Source organism: Bufo bufo, chromosome 6, assembly GCF_905171765.1.
Source record: "Bufo bufo chromosome 6, aBufBuf1.1, whole genome shotgun sequence".
Classification (NCBI taxonomy): Eukaryota; Metazoa; Chordata; class Amphibia; order Anura; family Bufonidae; genus Bufo; species Bufo bufo.
This window is the reverse complement of record NC_053394.1, coordinates 229,284,255-229,309,574: the sequence shown is the minus strand read 5'-3', so window position 1 is coordinate 229,309,574 and position 25,320 is coordinate 229,284,255. Positions and strand designations below refer to the sequence as shown.

Sequence of the window (25,320 nt, the reverse complement as noted above, 5' to 3'; positions counted from 1 at the left end):
TCAACCTCACAGTTTTTTTGCCTTCCTCTGAATCAACTTGCAGGATAACAGGCCAAACTGGATGGACAAATGTCTTTTTTCAACCTTATATACTATGTTACTATGTTAAATGGATAAGGTGAGTATTTTTAATTATTAACAGATTAACCCCTGACAACCCTCAATGGTCATCTCAGATGCTGTGATCAGCAATGAACATGACATTTGAGGGGTTCAATGATAGGTGTGGCACTCCCCGTCATTGCGCCTGCTACTTACAAAGAAATGTGCTTCATGATGAAGTAATACGTCACAATGCAAATTTCTTTGTGAATTTCGGTGAAGCAGCCAAATCAAACTTTTGAGAACTTTGCTCATCTCTAACCCTAGCTTCCAATAGAAATCATGGCTGGATGCAGTTGAAGATATAAACTGAAAGTGTGTGAACACCTTAGTGAAGTGGACAAGGAAATAAGGAAAATAATAAACAGTAGTTGGTGCTATACAGGTACAATAGCTCAGTGGCTAAAATAAAGTTGAATTACATGCTGTTACAAAAGTATTTAGAACCAGGTACTGGACTGAAAAATGCTGAATCTTTTTTGTGGGCCGGCCCCTTAAGTCAATTTAATCACCACATTTTTTTTGATTGGCATGCAACAGATCTGGGAAGCCATCGCATTTTTGCCCATGGACAACCTGGCATCAGTCTGTCGCTTTAATTAAAGGAGTTATTCCGATCTCTAAAATATCCCCCCAATGCCTGGGCCCCGAAATATAAAATATGCTCCCTAATGCCTGGGGCATCGTTTCGGATCCCTGCATGGCTGCATCTCCCCGTCGCTCGGATCAAAACATCCGGCGATGGTTGGAGCAGCCAATAGCAGGCTGCGATGGTGACCAGTCTCAAGGTGGCTTATCCCCATTGCGGCCTGATATTGTGCAGTTATATGTTCTAAAGCCCTTTTTGTCGTGTATAAGTGGCAAAAGAAAAAATATATTTGCTTTTCAGCGGTGCAGTTATATGTTCTAAAGCCATTTTTTGAGTGTATTAGTGGGGGTAAAAAAAAGGGGCTTATTAGCTGTTGTGTGGTGAAGTTAGAAAATTACAGACTTTTTTGGGGTGTTTAATTTCCTTTTAATTTCCTTTTTATTTATTTATTTGATCTAACAGTATGTCAGACAGAGAAGTGCCAGGCCCTGCACAAGGGAGTGGCAGAGACCTAAATGTTTCTGGCGTAGGCAGAAGTCACAGAAGAGTAAGGAGCCATGGCAGAATGGGTCACTTGGAGATGCCTGAGCTCCCTGTGTCAGTTAGCGCTGGAGTCTTGACCAGCAACACAGCGGTTCTTTAATGGTTGACTCGATCTTCGACTTTGTCACAAGTGACATCAGACACCCCCAGCCAAGAGTCGGTGGGTTTGTCAGACACAACCCTTAGTTGGCATGGGACGGGAGCAGGCCCTGTGCCTTCACCTGTCCTCAACCTTGGGAGGCTCTACTTGCATAAGCATTTAATAGAACAGGTTCTGTAGACATCTATGTGGAATTAGCTGACGACGGTCTAAAAGGAGTGCGCTTCTTCTTGGAGCTAACATTGACCTTTAAGGCTAAGTTAATACTTCAGTTATTTGGTCAGTTTTGGGCCCGTTTCACTACCACAATAGACTCCGTATGCAGGTTACTGCAAGGTACAGTGTTCTACACCACTATAAAGGCTCTCTGCAGCCAGGAAATAGCTGTTTTTTAACATGATTTGCCAAGAATAAATTCGGATTGAACCAAATTTTTTCAAAAAATTCAGCAAACCAGCCGAATCTAATTTTTAGAATTGGTCTAATTGTGACCATATTGGGGACAGCTTGATGCTAAAGTCTGTAAAGCTCTGCGGAATATGGTAGTGCTATATAAGTGTATAAAATAAATAATAATAATTTTGAATATTTTGGGTATGTAATAGCCTTCCATCAGAAGTAAACATTGGGAAATCCCCCAAACATATACCTCCAAACTAGGCTTTAAATTTGATGTTAACAGAGTCATAATGATATATATTGTATACATGTAAACATATTTTTCATATCTGCTGTGCTTCTATTTTTGAAATATTTTTCATGTGCTATAAATTTATTTTTTATGTGCCATGCATAAAACTAGAAAATTTTGCATCTTTTGCTGCATTGTTAAAAGGGTTTTTCACGATATTTTAACTGATCATCAGTATCTAATCAGTGGCGGTTCAACACCCCTACCAATCAGCTGTCTGAGAAGGCACCGATGCTCACAGAAGTGCAGTGGCCTTCTCACAGCTTTGCCTTGGCCATGTGACATCGTGTTCATCAGTTACTTGGCCTAGGTGCATTTGACCCCCATTGAAGATACCAAGCACAGCCACTATATAATGTAGAGATGACCGAATCGAAGCTGACGAAGTGGAATTCGATCCGAATTTAAGGAAAAATGTGATTTGAAACAAATGCGAATTTACTCACGCTTTGTGGAAACTAATTGCATTTTTCCTAAAATGGCTGCTGCACATGTGAGGACATGGAGAAAGGAAGTCTGGGAAGGCGGGATCACCCAGACTGACATGAATGCAGCCAATCAGCAGCCAGCCCTGTGATGTCACAGCCCTATAAATACGGCGGCCATCTTAGATTCAGACATTTTACAGCATTCTGAGTGCAGGGACATATGTGAGAAGGTGCTAGGGACAGCAATTGGAAAAACCTCATTGTGAAAATCAAAACTGAAAAAAATGATTTATAAGTGCAGGGAAAGGATAGGGAGGAATCATTTCACAGCATCTTAGTGCAGGGAGAGATGTCAGAAGGCGCTAGGGAGAGTGCCAGAAAAGCGATTTATAAGTGCAGGGAAAGCATAGGGAGAATTCATTTTACAGCATCTTAGTGCAGGGAGAGCCGTCAGAAGGCGCTAGAGACAGTGCTAGAAAAGCAATTTACAAGTGCAGGGAAAGATTATTTGGGGATTCAAATAGCCATTATACAGCTCTGTCATTCCAGCAATTTGTTCTTGTTATTGGGGTGCAAGTGCTATGTTGAAAAACCTTTAGTGGCATATTTTAATAAAAAAAGAAAAATAGATACGCACTTCACTCATGCAGTTATTTGTGGTCAAAGCATTTAGTGGCCTATTTCAGTGCAAAAATAATAATATATATGCATTTTACTTCTGTAGTTATATGTGGTGAAAGCGTTTAGTGGCCTATTTCAGTACAGAAAGAAGAATATATATGCATTTTACTTCTGTAGTTATATGTGGTGAAAGCGTTTAGTGGCCTATTTCAGTACAGAAAGAAAAATATACAGTACAGACCAAAAGTTTGGACACACCTTCTCATTCAAAGAGTTTTCTTTATTTTCATGACTATGAAAATTGTAGATTCACACTGAAGGCATCAAAACTATGAAATAACACATGTGGAATTATATACATAACAAACAAGTGTGAAACAACTGAAAATATGTCATATTCTAGGTTCTTCAAAGTAGCCACCTTTTGCTTTGATTACTGCTTTGCACACTCTTGGCATTCTCTTGATGAGCTTCAAGAGGTAGTCCCCTGAAATGGTTTTCATTTCACAGGTGTGCCCTGTCAGGTTTAATAAGTAGGATTTCTTGCCTTATAAATGGGGTTGGGACCATCAGTTGAGGAGAAGTCAGGTGGATACACAGCTGATAGTCCTACTGAATAGACTGTTAGAATTTGTATTATGGCAAGAAAAAAGCAGCTAAGTAAAGAAAAACGAGTGGCCATCATTACTTTAAGAAATGAAGGTCAGTCAGTCAGCGGAAAAATTGGGAAAACTTTGAAAGTAAAGGCTATTTGACCATGAAGCAGAGTGATGGGGTGCTGCGCCAGATGACCTGGCCTCCACAGTCACCGGCCATGAACCCAATCGAGATGGTTTGGGGTGAGCTGAACCGCAGAGTGAAGGCAAAAGGGCCAACAAGTGCTAAGCATTTCTGGGAACTCCTTCAAGACTGTTGGAAGACCATTTCAGGGGACTACCTCTTGAAGCTCATCAAGAGAATGCCAAGAGTGTGCAAAGCAGTAATCAAAGCAAAAGGTGGCTACTTTGAAGAACCTAGAATATGACATATTTTCAGTTGTTTCACACTTGTTTGTTATGCATATAATTCCACATGTGTTAATTCATAGTTGTGATGCCTTCATAGTCATGAAAATAAAGAAAACTCTTTGAATGAGAAGGTGTGTCCAAACTTTTGGTCTGTACTGTATATGCATTTCACTACTGCAGTTATATGTGGTGAAAGTGTTTAGTGGCTTATTTCAGTACAGAAAGAAAAATATATATGGACTTCACTGTTGCAGTTATCTGTGGTGAAAGCTATAGTGGCCTATTTCAGTATAGAAAGAAAAATATATACGCACTTCACTGTTGCAGTTATTTGTAGTCAAAGCGTTTAGTGGCCTACTTCAGTACAGAAAGAAAAATATATACGCACTTCACTGTTCCAATTATTTGTGGTCAAAGCGTTTGGTGGCCTATTTCAGTACAGAAAGAAAAATATATACGCACTTTACTGTTGCAGTTATTTGTGTTCGAAGCATTTAGTGACCTATTTCAGTATAGAATGAAAAATAAATACGCATTTCACTGTTGCAGTTATTTGTGGTGAAAGCATTTTTTTTGGCCTATTTCAGTACAGAAAGAAAAATATATACGCATTTTACTTCTGCAGTTATATGTGGTGAAAGTGTTTAATGGCCTGTTTCAGCACAGAAAGAAAAATATATACGCACTTCACTGTTGCAGTTATTTGTGGTGCAAGCATTTAGTGGCCTATTTCAGTACAAAAATAAAAATATATTCTCAGTTTACTTCTGCATTTATATGTGTTGAAAGCGTTTAGTGGCCAATTTCATTACAAAAAGAAAAATACATTTGTCGCTTTTAGGGGTGTTTTAATTTGCTTTTAATTTATTTAGTTCAGCTAAAATTATGTCAGAGAGAGAAGTGCCAGGCCATGCACAAAGAAGTGGCACAGGCTTAAATGTTTCTGGCTCAGACAGAGGTCGCATCAGAGTAAGGGGGTGTGAGCAGAGCAAGAGGGCATGGAAGCAGGAGTCGCAGCGAGAGGCCTGAGCTCCCAGTGTCATCTAGCGGTCGTGTCTTGAACAGCAACCCAGCAGTAGTGATGTCGCGAACATAAAATTTTCAGTTCGCGAACAGCGAACGCGAGCTTCCGCAAATGTTCGCGAACTGGCGAACCGGGCGAACCGCCATAGACTTCAATAGACAGGCGAATTTTAAAACCCACAGGGACTCTTTCTGGCCACAATAGTGATGAGAAAGTTGTTTCAAGGGGTCTAACACCTGGACTGTGGCATGCCGGAGGGGGATCTATGGCAAAACTCCCATGGAAAATTACGTAGTGGACGCAGAGTCGTGTTTTAATCCATAAAGGGCATAAATCAACTAACATTCCTAAATTGTTTGGAATAACGTGCTTTAAAACATCCAGTGTGTGTATACGATCAGGTATGATGTTGGCACTGGCAGTGGGCACACTACAGTCAGTGGAAGAGGGCCTGACACACTGACTGGCAGCAGGCAAGCAACTGAATTTAGACTACTGTCTAAAAATTAAATGCCTTATTTATCGGCAAGCTACTGTGCCACCCGGTATCAGTGGTTGGCACTGGCAGTGGGCACACTACAGTCAGTGGAAGCGGGCCTGACACACACTGGCAGCAGGCAAGCAACTGAAATTACACTAAAGTGTAAAAATTAAATGCCTTATTTATCGGCAAGCTACTGTGCCACCCGGTATGAGTGGTTGGCACTGGCAGTGGGCACACTACAGTCAGTGGAAGAGGGCCTGACACACACTGGCAGCAGGCAAGCAACTGAATTTAGACTACTGTCTAAAAATTAAATGCCTTATTTATCGGCAAGCTACTGTGCCACCCGGTATCAGTGGTTGGCACTGGCAGTGGGCACACTACAGTCAGTGGAAGCGGGCCTGACACACACTGGCAGCAGGCAAGCAACTGAATTTAGACTACTGTCTAAAAATTAAATGCCTTATTTATCGGCAAGCTACTGTGCCACCCGGTATCAGTGGTTGGCACTGGCAGTGGGCACACTACAGTCAGTTGAAGTCGGCCTCACACACACTAGCAGCAGGCAAGCAGCTGAAATTACACTAAAGTGTAAAAATTAAATGCCTTTTTTATGCAAAGTCCTGTGCCAGCCGGTATGAGTGGTGGGCACTGGCAGTGGGCACACTACAGTCAGTGGAAGTCAGCCTGACACACACTGGCAGGCAACTAACCTTAGATTAAAGTGTAAAAATTAAGTGCCTATTTTTTAAGCAAAGTCCTGTGCCACTCGGTATGACAGGGGTGGGCACTGGCAGTGGGCACACTACAGTCAGTTGAAGTCGGCCTGACACACACTAGCAGCAGGCAAGCAGCTGAAATTACATTAAAGTGTAAAAATGAAATGCCTTTTTTAAGCAAAGTCCTGTGCCAGCCGGTATGAGTGGTGGGCACTGGCAGTGGGCACACTACAGTCAGTGGAAGTCAGCCTGACACACACTGGCAGGCAACTAACCTTAGATTAAAGTGTAAAAATTAAGTGCCTATTTTTTAAGCAAAGTCCTGTGCCACTCGGTATGACAGGGGTGGGCACTGGCAGTGGGCACACTACAGTCAGTTGAAGTCGGCCTGACACACACTAGCAGCAGGCAAGCAGCTGAAATTACATTAAAGTGTAAAAATTAAATGCCTTTTTTAAGCAAAGTCCTGTGCCAGCCGGTATGAGTGGTGGGCACTGGCAGTGGGCACACTACAGTCAGTGGAAGTCAGCCTGACACACACTGGCAGGCAACTAACCTTAGATTAAAGTGTAAAAATTAAGTGCCTATTTTTTAAGCAAAGTCCTGTGCCACTCGGGATGACAGGGGTGGGCACTGGCAGTGGGCACACTACAGTCAGTTGAAGTCGGCCTGACACACACTGGCAGGCAACTAACCTTAGATTAAAGTGTAAAAATGAAGTGCCTTTTTTTTAAGCAAAGTCCTGTGCCACACGGGATGACAGGGGTGGGCACTGGCAGTGGGCACACTACAGTCAGTTGAAGTCGGCCTGACACACACTAGCAGCAGGCAAGCAGCTGAAATTACACTAAAGTGTAAAAATTAAGTGCCTTTTTTTAAGCAAAGTCCTGTGCCACACGGAATGACAGGGGTGAGCACTGGCAGTGGGCACACTACAGTCTGTGGGCCTGCAGCTCCTCACACACAGGCAGGCCAGGCAACTGCAATATGTATATAAAGGAAAAAAAAAAAGCAGACTAATGTTGCAGCCCTAAAAAGGGCTTTTTGGGGTGCTGTCAGGACGCTGTCCTTACAGCAGAGATCAGATGAGTCTTTCAGGACTGGAGTGGACACTGAATTCACTAGCCTAGCTATCGATTTCCCAATTAAATCAGCAGCAGTTACAGTCTCCCTCCTCTCACTAAGACTGCAGCTTCAGAATGAATCTAAAATGGATGCTGTGCAGGAGGTGGGAGGGTCTGGGAGGGAGGGTATGCTGCTGATTGGCTGGAATGTGTCTGCTGACTGTGAGGTACAGGGTCAAAGTTTGCTCAATGATGATGTATAGGGGGCGGACCGAACATCGCATGTGTTCGCCCGGCAGAGGCGAACGCGAACAAGCTATGTTCGCCGGGAACTGTTCGCCGTCGGATAGTTCGGGCCATCTCTACCCAGCAGTTCTTGATTGTTTAACTCGGTCATCCACTTCATCCGAAGTGCCATAAGACACCCCCAGCCAACAGTTGGTGGGTTCATCAGACACAACCCTTAGTTGACATGGCCCGGGACCAGGCCCTGTGCCCTCACCAGTCCTCAACCTACCTCTGTCCTTTGCTGTTCCCTCATCCACAAAAGTATTGTATACTGTGGGCTCAGCTTCACTATACAGCAAGAACAAGCTACTAGAGGACAGTCAGCAGCTACTGCCCAGCCAAGATCTGGAGGAGACATCCGACGCTTCCTCCACTAGGCGGGCAAGTAGTGATGAGGAGAGTGGCGCGGGAGCTTGTGTTGTGAGCGGTTAGGCTCCTGACTGAGACCGTTGAGGAGGACATCAGTGACGTATAGACACTACTCGATGATGATGAAGCCGATCACACTTGGGAGCCGGGTGCAGAAGGGGCTTCATCATCATCAGGAGAAGAGGGTGGCAGCTTGCCCGTGTGGCAGCGGCTGAGCCAGCAAGGTGGTAGCATGGCTGGAGGTCAGCATGGTGGCAGCAGTGGGAGGTCGGGAGCCAAACATGCCCAAGGTAGACCACCTGCTTCGCAGCAGCCTGCCTGCCCAGGAACTAGTAATGCAGGCGTTCACGGAAGCAGCGGCGGTAGCAGTCAGTCGGTGCGGACTGTTGGAAGGAAAATCACCTACTCGGCAGTGTGGCAGTTTTTTGTTAAGCCGCCGGATGAGGTTAACATGGCCATATGTAGAATATGTGGGCAGAAGGGTGGCCAGGGTGCCAATGTTGACACCAAGGCACTGCGTCAACATATTCAGCGTCACCATAAAGTGGCCTGGGAGAACCGTGGCTCTGATGAGGTGGTCCAGCCTGCTGCAGCAACCGCTGCATCACCCAGTGGCACGCACCCGTTTTCAGGCAGTCAAGGCTCCACCACCCCAGCCGAAGGGAGCTGTCTATCATTCCCATCTTCTGCTGGTCCTGATGTTCCTGCTCCTCCTACTCCTCGTCAGTCATTCCGTCAGCAATCAATCACCGAAGCGATTGCCAAGAGACAGCAGTATCCGTGCACGCAACCAATGGTTCAAAAGCTGAATGTGCTCCTGTCCAAGTTGCTGGTGCTGCAGTCCCTCCCTTTCCAAGTGGTTAACTCTGCACCTTTCAGAGAACTGATGGCTTGTGCCGAGCCAAGGTGGAGAGTCCCAAGCTGTCATTTATTTGCGAAAAAGGCAGTACCAGCCCTGCACAAATATGTAGAACAGAAGGTGAGCCTGTCTGTGTCTGCCAAATTGCATGGCAGTGCCGATGAGTGGAACTGTAACTACGGTCAGGGACAGTACATGTCCTTTACTGCCCACTGGGTGAATGTGGTTCCTGCACAGCCACACCAGCAACTTGGCCAGGTCACGCTGCTTCCACCTTCACGTTGTCACGCCATTGGTCCTGCGACAATGTCCGCCTCTGCCTCCTCATCCTCCATCATGTCCTCAGCCTCCTATGCAGGGACAAGTCACAGTGCCCATCCAGCATACCACATATGCAGGGCACGGTGGTGTGACGTGTTCTGCACCTCATTTCCCTGGGCGTAAGGAGTCACACAGGGGAGGAAATGCATCGTGACCTTCGTCAAGAAATTGAATCCTGGCTTTTTCCCCGACAACTCAAAATCGGAACCATGGTGACCGACAACGGGAAGCACATAATGTCGGTTCTGCGTCAAGGAAGGCTGAACCATGCTCCCTGCATGGCACACGTGTTTAATCTGGTTGTCAAGCGGTTCCTGGTCTTCCACCCATCTGAAATCATCCTAAAAATGGGCAGGAAAGCATGCACTTCAGCCACTCGTACACTGCAAAGCACACCCTCCTTGAGCTGCAGCGGCAGAACGGCATCCCCCAACATAGGCTGATATGCGACGTTTCCACCCGTTAGAACTACATCCTCCATATGTTGGACCGACTATACGAACAGAGAAAGGTCATCAATGTTTTTTTGATGATGCAAGCGGATAGGAGGACTCCCCTGTGTAACTTTGATGTCAGCCAGTGGCAGCTCATGCGTGACACCTGCTGTTTGCTCAGGCCCTTTGAGGACGCCATGTTATTTGTCAGTTGCCAGGACTAGGGGATAAACAATGTCATTCCACTGCTTCATGTCCTGGAACAGATGGTGGTAACAATGGCTGTTCAAGGGACTGGAGACGTGGCGCCTAGATCTCACGGCCATTCGAGCCCTGTGGCGGCTGAACTGGAAGAGGAGGAAGAGGGAGAGGAGGACATTGGAGCACAGGCAATGTGTAGATAAATGGGTGTTTTTTATTCTCAGGTGACAGGAGAGGAGGAGTAGGAGCAGCCACAGGAGCTACAGGGCGATGAGGAAGATGAGACAGAGGACCCAGACACACCGTGGCAGTATGCAGTGGATATGGAGGTAGGGAGTCCCTCCGAGTCACTTGCGCAAATGGCCCGATGCATGCTCACTTGCTCGCCTAGTGACAGCCGAATTGTCACTATTCGGCAGAGGGATGACTTCTGGCTTTCTACCTTGTTGGACCCTCGCTACAGGTCCAGAATGGGGGCCTTTTTTACACCCACTGAGAGAGAGGACAAACTGAACTACTACAGAGACATTTTATGTAGTCAGTTGGCCGTTGCCTATCTGTGCCATTGTCTATCGTCTCGCAAGTCTGATCGGGGGGCCCTCTGCATTTACATTCCACTGTCATGGCTGCTGGGGAAGGGTGGGATGGCAGGAGCAGCACCAGTTCCATCAGCAGCAGCCTGAGTCTACAGTCGCTGATGAGTAGCTTTCTACACCCGCATAGTGAAGAAACGACTCACCAGCAGCAGCAGATCAGACCTAGAGCCGGACTTAAACCAGCAGGTGGTGGCATACTTGGACAGCACCCTGTCAACACATTAAAGATCTGCTGGACTACTGGGCAACCAAACTGGATTTGTGGCCGCAACTAGCAGAGTTTGCCCTGGAAAACCTGTCCTGCCGGCCAGTAGTGTGGCATTAGAGCGGGTGTTTAGTGCAGCGGGGGCCATAGTTACCCCAAGGAGAACTTGTCCACCCACCATCATCAGCGGGTACTGGTATTGCCACCCACCGCCCCACTTTGTCACCGGGTCACTTTGTGGTCTCCTGATGCTTCTGCTGCCATTTTTACACTATGTCACACTGCCACTCTGTGGCATCCTGCTGCCATCTTCACACTATGTCACCTTCCCACTCTGTGGTATCCTACTGCTGCTGCCATCTCCACACTATGTCACCTTGCCACTCTGTGGTATCCTGCTGATGCTGCTGCCATCTCCACACTATGTCACATTGCCACTCTGTGGTATCCTAATGCTGCTGCTGCCATCTCCACACTATCTCACCTTGCCACTCTGTGGTATCCTGCTGCTGCTCATATCTCCACACTATGTCACCTTGCCACTCTGTGCCATCCTGATGCTGCTGCTGTCGCCACCTCTAGACTTGGTCATTGTGCCATTCTGTGGCCTCCTCCTGATGCTGCTGCTGCCGCCACCTCCAGACTCTGTCTTTGTGCCACTCAGTGGCCTTGTCCTGATGGTGCCACCTCCAGACTCTGTCATTGTGCCACTCGATGGCCTCCTCATGCTGCTGCCATCTCCAGACTCTGTCATTGTGCTACTCAGTGGCCTCTCCTGATGCTCCTGCGGCCAACTCTAGACTCTGTTATTGCGCCACTCGCTGGCCTTCTCCTGATGCTCCAACTGCTGCTGCCGCCGCCACCTCCAGACTCTGTCATTGTGCCACTCAGCGGCCTCCTCATAATGCTGCCATCTTCAGTCTCTGTCATTGTGCTACTCGGTGGCCTTCTCTTGATGCTGCTGCCGCCAACTTTACCCTCTGTTATTGTGCCACTCGGTGGCCTTCTCCTGATGCTACTGCCGCCAACTCTAGACTCTGTTATTGTGCCACTCGCTGGCCTTCTCCTGATACTGCTCATACTCATACTGCTGCCATCTCCAGACCCTGTCATTGTGCAACTCTGTGGCCTTCTCCTGATGCTGCTGCTGCTGATGGATTATTGAAAAAATGCTGACCAAAAGATGCTCCACAGACAGGATCAGTTTTTTGGGGGTTATTATTCTGACGGATCAGAGTAAGGCCAAATTAATCAGTGACGTCAACACAAACTTACTGCTGACCCTCTCTCCACTCTGTCAGGTGGCTCTACTTGTATAAGCATTTAATAGAACAGGTTCTGTTGACATCTATGTGGAATCAGCTGACGACGGTGTAAAAGGAGTGCACTTCTTCTTGGCGCTAACATCGACCTGTTAGGCTGAGTTCATACTTGAATTATTTGGTCAGTTTTGGCCCCATGACTGCCCAAATAAGTGAAGTGTGCAGTAATTCTAAGGGTGACGCCTGTCATCTGCATGTCACTACCAAAGCAGACTCCCTATGCATGTTACTGCTCTCTGCAGCCAGGAAATAGCCTTTTTTATGTAATTCGCTGCAAATATATTCCGATTGAACCAAATTCTTCCGGAAAAATTTGGCGAACCGGCGAATCGAATGTTTTAAAAATTCACTCATCTCTAATTGTAAGCCAATGGGTGCCGGATTTGTTTTCTATTGTGTCTGAAAAAAGCATTTTGCTCCACATACCTGCTTATTTTGTCCCCTTTGACAATGAATGGGGACAAAACGGAAGTGTTTTTCTCCTGCATTGAGATCCTCTGCTGGATCTCAATACCGGAAAAAGTAAACAAAGATGTGAAAGTAGCATAACACTCAGGGATTGTAACAAAGACTACATAATTGCAAATATATATATATATATATATATATATATTGTGGGGACTTGCTCTGGTAGACAGGATTAGCGGACGCAGTATAGAGGCAACAACTAATTATTTGGATCAAGCAGTTCAGTGTTTTATTCACACTTTAGGCAAGTGACAAAACAAGCAGTCATATTCAAACAAAAAGTCACCTTGCGGTGTTGGTCGTAATTCTCACCATGCAACAATTCTGCCTCAAAGAGTCCTTGCTGATAGCAGCACCAACCCTGTTTTCACACCAAACAGGTATCAAGCCTTCATCCAGACACAAGGCTCCCAGATCCCAACATAGAGACCTGGCTTCTGAGTCCAGCTGCCTATATAAGGACAGCCAGGTGCTGCCAAAACCCGGACCAGCATTTAAAATCAGGTCAGGTATTTGACCTCACCTGGCTGTAAATCAGCCCAGTAGCACATGCTGGGAAGAAAATACCTGTTTTCCCAGACCAAACCTCTCACTGTGTCACATTTGTTCAACCCTGAGGGGGTGAACACACACCAGACAGTGTACCCGGGACAGGGCATCCGCATTTCCCTGTAACCGGCCTGCCCTATGTTCCACAGAAAACTTGACGTTTTGTAGGGAGAGAAACCATCAGGTGACCCGGGCATTTCTGTCCTTGGCCTGGCTCATCCACTTGAGAGGGGAGTGGTCAGTCACCAGGCGTAATTTTCTCCCCAATAAATAATAGCAGAGAGATTCTAGTGCCCATTTGATAGCCAGGCACTCTCTCTCCACTATACTATACCGGGTCTCGGCTGGGGTGAGCTTAAGGCTGAGGAAGACAACGGGATGCTGCTCCCCATTGACTTCCTTAGACAGCACAGCACCGAGGCCCACCTTGTAGGCATCGGTCTGTACTATAAACACCCTTTGGAAGTTGGGTATCACCAAAATAGGGGATCCACACAGGGCCGACTTCAAAGCGGAGAAAGCCTCTTCTGCCCAATCATCCCAGCGAACCATCATTGACTTGTGTCCCTTCAAGAGTCCTGTCAAGGGTGCGGCTAGTGTAGCAAAGTGGGGAACAAACCTCATGTAATAGTCCACCATTCCCAGAAATGACTTAATTTAGCTAGTGTTGACAGGTCGGGGCCAATTCCATATCGCCTCTCGTTTGATCACTTGGGGTTTGATGAATCAGCACCCAATGACATACCCCAGGTACTTAATCTCTTCTAACCCTATCACACTTTTTTGGGGTTAGCGGTTAGGCCAGCTTTCCGAAGGGAGTCCACTACAGCCTGCACTTTGGGTAGGTGACTTTCCCAGTCGGTACTGTGGATGACAATATCAGGTAAGCCGAAGCGTATCGACGATGGGGATGAAGCACAATGTCCATTAGTTGCTGAAAAGTGGCGGGGGTGCCATGCAGACCAAAGGGTAATACCTTATATTGATACAGCCCCTCAGGCGTGATGAAGGCAGTTTTCTCTTTGGCAGCCTCCATTAAGGGCACCTGCCAGTACCCTTTCGTGAGGTCCAAAACAGAAAAATGTCAGGCTTGTCCTAACCTCTCGATGAGCTCATCCACCCGGGGCATGGGATATGCATCGAATTTGGAAACCTCGTTAAGTTTTCGAAAGTCGTTACAAAACCGCAAGTCCCATCCGACTTGGGTATCATTACTATAGGACTGGCCCACTCACTTTTTGACTCCTCAATGACATCTAGCTGTAACATCAGGTTCACCTCCTCCGATAAGGCTTGTCGCCGAGTCTCGGGCACCCGGTATGGTTTTAATCAGACTTTTGTCTGAGGCTCAGTGACAATGTCATGCTGGATTATGGAAGTGCATCCAGGAAAGTCCGAGAACACATCCGTGTTCCTACTAACGAATTCCCTGGCCTCCTGAATCTGTTTAGAGGAGAGGCTGTCAGCAATTTTTACTGTGGCAGCCTCCTCTCTTGCATCAGACATAGGGGCCGGTACCTCTTCTCCTAGAAAACCCGGCCTTGGGCTGTCTTCTGTACAGATTTCCCTATCTTTCCACGGTTAGAGTAAATACACATGGTAAACCTGCTCAGGCTTTCTCCGCCCTGGCTGGTGTATCTTGTAGTTTACATCTCCAATTTTCTCGAGTACCTCGTAGGGCCCCTGCCACCTAGCCAGGAACTTACTGTCCACGGTCGGCACCAGAACCAAAAGTCGGCACCAGAACCAAAACCCGATCACCCGGGTTAAAGATCCGGACCCTAGCGTGACGATTATAGACCCGACTCTGCGCTCACTGAGCTGCTTCCATATGCTCCCTAACAAGAGGCAACACTGTCTCTACCCAATCTTGCATCTGGGTAAAGTACTCAATGACACTTTTATGTGGAGTGGGTTGTTGTTCCCACGTTGTGAGGGATGAGACTCCATCTTGGTGTCTGCAGCAGCCATTTTACATTGTATGACCTTTTTAAAGTTAATAAGATCAGGGACTTTTTGCATGTCAAAGTTTCTGCAGGAAGTAACTTAGCCCCCACCTTTGCTATTTTTAATAGATTGAAACTGCTAGCTGTAACACTTATTTCCTGTATTCTGAATTGAAGCGTCTGCGGTTAATTGACATTTATATTTTCTGTTTCTATAAGCACATATATGTACAAATATGGTCATGACCTTCATGAGACGTGTATGGGTGACTTTTCCACCCCCTCCTCACCAAGACAGTATAATATTATATTCATTTTGTTTGAATAAACAGAGACTTGTTTGATCACTCGAGTGTCGGTCAAATCAATGCTCCAGATGGGTACTCCTCATCATTATGGGCACAAATAATTTGGAACGTAGCATAAATTAGAGTAAGGGCCCTTTGCCCCCACAATTTCTTTGGCGCCCAATGTGGGGCTTGACCAGTGAACTCTGACCTTGCGGTTCCGGCCGCAACAGGAGGGGACCCGGACTCACAGATACTGCAAACAGCGCTGTAAGGTAAGAAGCTTATTCTTACAAAAATATATCTGTGTTTACTGTGTCTTCACCAGGGTCCGAGACAGTGGATCTATTGAAGTTTCTCTGATGGTCAATCCTTTTAAAATGATAAGAACCTATTTATGCAGAGATATGGAATTTGATTGGTCTTGGTCTTGGGAAACGTTTGGTTTGGTTATTGGTGTTGTGATTTACGTACTGGTTGTTGTTTTGATTTTGTATCATATCACAGAAAATGCCCGTAGAGGAAATAGTGAACCGTGGAGTCTTCTGAGAAAGTGTTATGACAATATAGAGTTTTCCTATGTGTAATATAGTTGATACATTAACAGGAGAATAATGGTGAAGTCAGCTATAAGGAAGCACATGGATGATTGTACAGTAATAACTGTAGATATTTAAGACGTCTGGTAGAGAAATTCTTAAAGGGGTTCTTCGGGATTAACCTTTTTTCTGCATTAACAAATCAAACCTGTGGAGGAAAGATTAGTTACCAGATACTTACCTTCCAAAGTGCAGCCATTCCTGAGATCTGCCTCCCGGTCACATGGTCCCTCCAGATGTCTTTTCTTTGATTCCGGAATAGTCCGTCTTCTTGTCTTCCACTCCTCTCTTCCTGGCTTGAGCAGGAGACGGATCGTCACTAATGATGTCACTGCCTCCTGCAAGTGGAGGCGCCACCCTCCGTCTTCTTCCCCGGCTTACTGAGGAGAGCCGTGTAAGCCCCCGGGGCGTGGCTATAGAGTTTGCTGCAGAAGCTCTGGCAGTAGAGCTGACTGAGGAGAGCCGTGTAAGCCATGCCCTCGGGGCGTGGCTATGGAGATTTCTGCAGAAGCTCTGGCAGTAGTGCTGCAGTGAGTGCTGATGCCTACAGTCCTGTGTCCGTATAAGCAGAAAGTGCCCAAATACAAGCTTCCCCCCTCCCCCCCAATTCAGATTGGGCATAGGGGAGTGCAAGGATGTAATTTGCCATAATAGCCCTTCTCTGCTGTCCCAGAAGCGTGACAGACAGAAAGAGCAGTGTGGGGGGCGTGGCCAGACTGTGACTCATCTCTGTGCAGTGCAGCCAGACTTGTGTATCAATAAAGTTATGTGATCAGCAAAACAAGAAGGAGAGAAAGTAAACAGATCTGCCAATATAATGTGATGTCTTTCATGGAGGAAGGAAAGCTGAGACATGAAAAACAGGTATTGGCGGCATATGTATGGAAAACGTCGGGCAGCAGAGAAAGTGAAGAATGAGAAATGGCCAAATGTAACATTTGGAGGAAATTCGTATTATGACACAAGTGTAAAACATGACAATGACAGTGAGACAGAAAAGAAAATATGTCCGCCACCTTCAGCTCCCCCACCATCATATTATGGGATGATGGATAGACTAGGCTGGACATGTACAAAGAGTGGAAACCAGAATCCTGACTGGACGGAAACTTGTAGAGCATGTGGGGCACCCCGACCTAGACTGCGTACAGGACTCTATCCGGTCACCATACATACCGTATTCACCCCACAAGTCCCTCCACCTCCACTAGTGGATGGAGATGGGGGACCAGGAGACGGGGGAGACAATCAAGCTCCTCAGGCACCACCACCCGGTGGTCAAGTCCAATATGTGCAACAGCACATATGGTCTTACTCCCCATGGAGTTCTAAGGACCAAATGGGACTTTTAGGTAGAATTCCTGACCCACTGACATGACCTATGCCTGCCCACCAAATGTTACAACAGATACAAGCCACATATAGGGTGACATGGGCTGACTTAAATGACTTAGTGGCCTTAAAAATGGGAGAATCACCATATAACCCTGTAAAAGAACAGTTACTGGCTGAAAGGATAAAAACTGACCAGTCCTCATGGTCTGACTGGGAAAAAAACTGACACATCGGGCATAAAATATTACAGGATTTTTGGTAGATGGGCCAGGACAAAGGAAGATGACAGTGCCCGTCGTTTAAAAGGAGACTAAAAAAGACGTAGTGGCATTTCAGTCTAGACTATGAACAGTGTGGACGGACATGGGTTGGGATACCACTGGACCTATGGGACAGATGTTACTGACATCTGCTTTCATGGAGGGACTGAGACCTGCCCTCCATACAAAGCTGAAGGCATGTAAGCCTAAATGGAGGGTGACAGCACTACCTCAGTTAGTTCCTCTTGCTAAGGGTTTGGAACTAGACATGTTCACTGACAAATCCTCAAAAATCAATATGGTACAAGGACAACAGAGACCATGGTCTGGTCAACAGGGACAGACCAGACAGAGGAGGGGTGACTTCAGATGTTACAATTGTGGCAAACCTGGTCACATACGCAGTAATTTCCGGTTACCCCCTCAAGGACAACAGGTGTACTCACAGAACCAGGGTTCAGTGCACACCCCTGGTCCGGTGACCTCACAATAGGAAGCCGGCAACCCCGTGTCCTTATCTGCCGTGGGCTGCCAAATTGAGATACCAGTCCAGGTAGGCAACCAACAAGTTCCTTTCTTAATAGACACGGGGCAGCCAAGACAGTGATCAATCCTGATTATATTAAGCCATGGCAGATAAGCACACAATGTGTCCCCGCATCAGGGTTCACAGGGGAAGTGGTCTTCATCCCAGAGACCATACCTATGAAGTTAAAAATCAAAGATAGTACATTAGTGACTCAGTTGTTAGTAAAAGAAAATATCCCATTAAATTTGCTGGGTACTGATGTCCTGCAGGCACTGGGGGCTTATATTCACTTTAATGAGGATGGTACCACACATGTAGATATTGACACCCCTGATGATGTTTTAACCCGGGTTCTAGTTTTACACCTGGAGCCGGACCAACTACGGTTGCAATGTTCTTTACTCCTTAGTCCATTACTTTCAAGAGATGTCCTACTCTGAATCCTGCAACTCTCCTACCGATTTCGAATTCAGAAATGGGGGAAGGGGGTTCAGGCCCTCTTTTACAAAAATTACAAGATACTGATGTATCTACTGCAAATGCCAAGAATACTTCAAAGAAACTGGTCAGTTGATGTCCTACTCTGAATTCTGCAACTCTCCTACCGATTTTGGATTCAGAAATGGGGGGAAGGGGGTTCAGGCCCTCTTTTACAAAAATTACAAGATACTGGTGAACATGATTGTGTCCAATTAATGCGACAAGAAACTTCTGGCTTTTCACATGTACATGATCAACCCATAGCTAATCCTGATTTTGAGTTTTTTGTAGATGGCAGCAGATACATGGGTGAGGATGTCTGATTTCATACTGGATATGCAGTGGTCACGCAACATGAGGTAGTACTGGCTGAGCCATTCCCTCCTCACATGTTAGCACAGGAGGCTGAGTTGAAGGCAATCTCTGAAGCATGTAAAATGGCACAAGGTAAACAAGCAAATATTTTTACAGACTCCAGGTACGGGTTTGGTATTGCACATGATTATGGCCCTATTTGGACAGCCAGGGACTTCCTTACCTCTGCAGGTCAACCAATAAGGAACAAAGACTCAGTGTTTGAACTAATGAACTCACTACTGCTTCCAGAGGAAGTAGCCATTGTCAAGGTTAAGGCACATACCAGACAGCAAATCCATGAGGCTAGGGGCAACAACAGGGCAAATGGGTCTGCAAAAGAGGCAGCAGTGAAGCCTTGGAAACCCGAGGTAATCCCTGTTGGCGTCCTGGAGCCTCACCATGTCTGAAGACTTGTTTATTAAACTGTATGCACAGGCAGATGAAGGAGAAAAGACCTCCTGGACTCAGAGAGGAGCAGTGCCGAATGGGCAGGGACTCTGGGAAGTGTCAGGAAAAATATGCCTACCCAGAGCCCTCTATCCTATGATGGCACAGGAGGCCCACGGGCCCACAGACCAAGCAAAGGGTCCTATGGTGAGCATGGTACTGAAGAGATGGGTCGCACCTAGTTTCTCCACTATTGCCAGTAGATTTGTACAAGGCTGTATGATCTGTGCTCTATACAACCCCGGACAGTTACCGAAGGTAGGAACATACGAATATGTGCTTGTATGGGTTGATCTCTTTTCAGGATGCCAAGAATACTGCAAAGAAACTGGTCAGTGAACTTGTGTGCAGGTATGGAGTCCCTGAAGTGATAGAATCAGACAGAGGAAGCCATTTCACAGGGGAGGTGATGAGGGAGGTGATGGGGGCCTTGGGGGTAACTCAGGCCTTTCACACGGTATATCACCCACACTTCAGTGGCCGTGTGGAGAGACTGAATGGCACTATTAAATAAAAAATCCAGAAGGCTATGAAGGAAACCGGGAAGCCCTGGACTGAGTGCCTCCCCTTGCCCTGTACTCCATCCGCACCACCCCAGGAAAAAGGTCTGGCTTATCCCCATATGAAATCTCGTTTGGTTCTGTACCCAAACTGGGGCTGTATTTTCCTCAACAGTTGCAGCTCCAAACTGACAACATAGTCAGTTACATGAAGGCTCTCACCCGCAGGTTGGAGCACAATCATAAACAAGTGTTTGCTTCCATTCCAAATCCAGACTCAGTGGAAGGGATGCACCCCCTGGTGCCTGGTAATTGGGTTGTCATAAAAAGGCACGTGAGAAAGACATTTGAGCCCAGATTCGATGGCTCTTCCAAGTTTTTTTAAAGACTGAGACTGCTGTAAAAGTTAAAGGAAAACGCAACTGGATACACGCTTCTCATCGCAAGAAAGTCTTGGAACCACATAATGAGGGTCTTTCTGTTGGCAGTGGTTCTGACCTTGAACGTGTCAGCAGTGTTTCATCCACTGAATAATGAATGGGACAATGATACGGCACCATCAGTTGCTGTTTGAGGGACTGAATGATCTGTGGTACTGTTTCCCCCCCTGGAAGGGATCCTAAAGGCCAGAATAGGATTAGCTTGTTCTGAAGTACTTCTGGCCGATGACAGTCCACAGATGTCTCAAAGATGGAGGGTCCATCTTGAATTTTTGTATCACTGCTTGTTGTTATAATCTTGCTTGTAATAGTGATATATTGTATTCTGCCATGTAATAAAAGACTGCAGACAGAAGTAAATTTTTACCAATTCCATATTGAGACAATGGATGAGCTTGGAACCCTGGTTCAACTGACCTTTGCAACGCTTCCGGCAGATGTACATTTCATCTATGAGGTGAAACATCTGGGGTACGTCCGGCCGGATCCTACGGGCTCACCATGGTCTTAAATGGGGGAGATGTGAGGGACGAGACTCCATCTTGGTGTCTGCAGCAGCCATTTTACATTGTATGACCTTTTTAAAGTTAATAAGATCAGGGACTTTTTGCATGTCAAAGTTTCTGCAGGAAGTAACTTAGCCCCCACCTTTGCTATTTTCGATAGATGGAAACAGTTACGCTGTAACACTTATTTCCTGTATTCTGAATTGAATGCGTCTGTGGTTAATTGACATTTATATTGTCTGTTTCTATAAGCACATATATGTACAAATATGGTCATGACCTTCATGAGACGTGTGTGGGTGGCTTTTCCACCCCCTCCTCGTCAAGACAGTATAATATTATATGCATTTTGTTTGAATAAACAGAGACTTGTTTGATCACTCGAGTGTCGGTCAAATCAATGCTCCAGATGGGTACTCATCATCATTATGGGCACAAATAATTTGGAACTCAGCATAAATTAGAGTAAGGGGCCTTTGCTCCCACACACGCCTCTTTGGCAACGTCCAAGAGACCACTAGGGTGTCTGCCATATAGCAGTTCAAAGGGCGAGAACCCAGTAGAGGCCTGGGGTACCTCTTGCACTGCAAACATGAGATATGGCAGAAGGAGGTCCCTGTCCTTCACATCTTTAGACACTACCTTTTTCAACATATATTTTAATGTTTGGTTAAACCGATCTACCAGACCGTCCATTTGTGGATGGTAAACGGACGTCCGGAGTTGTTTTATGTGCAGCAACTTACAAAGTTCCCTCATCACTTTGGACATAAAAGGGGTCCCTTGGTCAGTCAGAACCTCTTCAGGTAGTCCTACTAGGGAAAACATCTCCATTAATTCCTTAGCTATGAGTTTGGACGAGGTATGTCGCAGTGGCACCGCCTCCGAGTACCGAGTGGCGTAGTCTAGAATGATTAAGATGTGTTGATGCCATTTGGTGGACTTCGGTACTGGGCCTATGAGATCCATAGCTATTTGGTCAAACAGTATTTTGATAATCAGGAGAGGTACTAGGAGACTACGAAAATGTGGCTGGGGGCTAGTTATCTGGCAGGTCGGGCAAGACTTACAAAACTTTTCCACAGTAAAACCGCTTTAGAATACGATCCTGAGTTTTCTGTAGCCCCATGTGACCCCAGAGAACGTGTTGGTGGGCTAGAACTAACACAAGCTTGCGATAAGCCTTTGGGACCACCAACTGTTCACTAGGCTCACTCCATAGTTGGTCTACCCGATACAACGTATCCTGATATACCACAAAACGGGAACTCTGACTCTGCCCCAGGTTGTTGTGGTTCACCATCTACTATTAACACATTTTCCCAGGTGCGGGGTAGGGTTGGGTCCCGACATTGAGCGGTACCAAAATTATCCCCAGAGACATTGAGGTCTGCCAATTCAGGACCCGGCGGCAAGTCCTCTACGTCTCCCACTATCACAGTTAGGGGGGTTGACTCCCCCTCTTCCACCGAAGTGTCGGTCATCCCTACCGCTGGCCCTTCGGTCTCAGGTTCCCAGGGTTCAGGTCTCCCCCCGGAGCCGGGCCATTCTGCTATGGTTACCCCTGTCTCATGGGTATCAGTCACTCTCATAGCAGGCCACAGTGCCGTGAAGCCCAGGAAGTTTCTCCCTATTATAAGTTCGTAATGTAGATTTGTGGCAACAGCCACCTCTTGGGTCCATCTACCATCCACTGTGGTTAGAGACACCAGCGCGGTGGGGTAGTCTTTTAAATCTCCATTTATGCACATCACCCCAACTTTCTGGCCAGTATACTCAGTGGACCGCACCAGGGTAGCCCTTACTAGGGTCACCAGACTCCCTGAGTCCAGGAGAGCCTCCGCCGGAGGGTCTCCCACTTCCACCTGGCACAAGTGATCTAGAGACTCTGGGGTACCTGTTGCACACAGCCTCCTGGCATATAGTGACTGACGGTAGCCATAGTTAGTGTCCATGGGCTCAACCCGATAGGGACAGTCAGCCCTTACATGGCCAGGCTCCTGATCACCGCCAGCAGACTATCGGAGCCAGGTCTGCTGTGGGTACATCCCGGGCGGGTTTTATCGGCTCAAATCTCTGGGCCTGGGGTGGAGATTTCCAGGGTTTTCCGACCCCCCCCCCTCCTTACAGAACCCTCCTTTAGATTCCTGGTAGCTTCATAGCGTTCCACCAGGTCCACCATCTCAAGGACATTGCCAAAAGACACCTGACCGATCCAGTGCTGGAGAGGGTATGGCAAAGCCCTCCAGAACATATCGGCTAACAGACGTTCCAGCATAGCAGTGGGACTCAGCACATCAGGCTGTAGCCATTTTTGCAAGAGGTGAAGTAAGTTACCTGGTCTTGCAGGCTCAGCCTGGCTGAACCCCCACTGATGTACACGCTGGGCCAGGACCAACACATTCACCCCCAGTCTTGCCAGAATCTCACCCTTGACTTTCTGGTAGTCGGCCGTTTGATCGTCCGGCAAGTCGAAATACACCCGCTGGGAATCGAATGCCAGGAACGGAGCGACGACCTCAGCCCACTGGTCACAAGGTAGCTTTTCCCTGATGGCCACTTTCTCGTACACCGCCAGGTAGGTTTCGATGTCATCTGCAGTGGTCATCTTAGGAATCGCTTCACGGACTGTTTTCTGGGCATCTTGGACGCTCGGGGTTGCTCCTGCTGTCTGCAAAGCCATCACGTGTTGTAGCAGCAACTGGTTAGTCTCCTGCTGCTGCTTATAAGACTCTTGTTGCTGCAGGTTTGTCTCTCGCTGCTGCAGATGAGCCTCCATGAGGGCCTTCACAACAGCCTCCATTTTGTCGTGGGGCACTGGTTGTAATACAGCTGGCTTAATGTACGACATACAACCGTGCCTGCAAAATGAGGAAACCAAAAATATTGCCATTCACGCCAGCCTCACTGCTCTTGCCCACATCCTCCACCAATTGTGGGGACTCGCTCTGGTAGACAGGATTAGCGGATGCAGTATAGAGGCAACAACAAGTTCTTTGGATCAAACAGTTCAGTGTTTTATTCACATTTTAGGCAAGTGACAAAACAAGCAGTCATATTCAAACAAAAAGCCACCTTGCGGTGTTGGTGGTAATTCACACCATGCAACAATTCTGATGTTACTGCAGAAGTGTGTGCAGATGTAAACCCAGCATTGTGTGTTATTTTACATTTGTGCAGAGAATAGCCCGATGTTGCAACTACAATTTAATTGCTTGCTGTGAATACACTTTAATGCATAGAAGCAAATTGTGTTCAGAAACTCTCAATGCGCTATAGACCAAAGGCAAATAATACATCTTACTTTGTCTTGCAGTAGAATGCGGCACAAATCAAGCCCACAGATACAATGCCGAAGATGATACAAGAGATTGACAGGATCTGCTGCTGGTATACCTCTTCACTCTCTGCAAGAAAATGTACATTCATTTTCAAAAAGGTGAATTGTTTTACAATAAGCACATCAAAGTGATTTTACTTCCTGGAATACCATGAACAAGTTACAATCTGAAATAAAAATGCAGTATTAGTCACTCATTTCCATATCTATGGCAGTCTTGACTTTTTAAAAGCTGCCTTTGTTTGCCTTTTAGAATATATGTGCAATTGCATTCTTTGTATTCAAATCACTTTGATATTGCGTGAGAAAACTACCAGAAAGAACAATAACTGTAAGTCATTTCATAATGCATAATGGGAAAAACAGATTTACTCTATTGTATATTCAAATGTAACACATTATGAAGATATACAACACACAGGAAAAATTTAAAATCAGTCACCGTCATCCCAAATACCATATGATATGGATTAAAATCAATGTACACTTTCTGTATGTGACCCTTAAAGGGGTTGTCTGCTTTTCTAATATTGATGACCTATCCTCAGGATAGGTCATTAACAGCAGATCAGCAGGGGTCTAACTCCTGGCACCCCCACCAATCAAACTGTTTGAATAGGCTGTGGCACTCTGGTGAGTGCTGCATTCTCTTCATTGTTTACCTGCACGCCATTGACAATGCAGAGGGAAGAGCATAGAAATAGCCAAGCAGCTCACTCAAACTACAAAAATTATGATGGATAGCGAATTGTTCATGTGCAGACACCTCTCCACCTCCAGCTATCAGTGGTCACAATAGCTCTGTTACCTCTAAAAACAGCTGATCAGCTGTGGTATCGGTAGTTTGATCCCCACTAACCTGATATTGATCACCTTTTCTTTAAAAAATATTAGGTAATAACCCAAGCAAACAATTTACTAATAAAATAATTTGTCCATTCATAACTCATTATCATCGTTTTTATTCTATTTCAAGGAAAACCAAGCCTTCTGTACAAATTGTGTAATTTGTTAGGTTTGTTTTGAACCTAAGTGTGTGGTCCATGCATGAAAAGCATGGAAAGGGGGCATTACCTGAGCGGGAGGAACAGGGGCATTTCCATTACACCTAAAGGCTCAGCTCTCTCTGCAACTGCCGCACCCCTCCCCTTTGTTTAGCAAAGGAATCCAGCATTATCCCAATTTCAGGATGTTTGGGACGAGTTATTCTTTGGTATAGGGGTGGACAGCATCCAAGCAAATAATATCCAATCTTCCAAAAGATGAAAATGCAGCACTCACCCACATTAAAATCTTCTTCATCAGTTTTC

The 25,320-nt window shown here is 46.2% G+C and overlaps 1 protein-coding gene across 1 annotated transcript in view; it reads right to left on the bottom strand.

Moving 5' to 3' along the window:
- The window catches only part of NRG3 (neuregulin 3), a 1,396,490-nt gene that overhangs the window by 157,249 nt on the left and 1,213,921 nt on the right, over positions 1-25,320 (bottom strand). Inside the window, exon 5 of the mRNA XM_040437249.1 lies at positions 23,975-24,077. Within this exon, the coding sequence (XP_040293183.1) occupies positions 23,975-24,077 (103 nt within the window). The remainder of the gene's footprint in view (positions 1-23,974; positions 24,078-25,320) is intronic.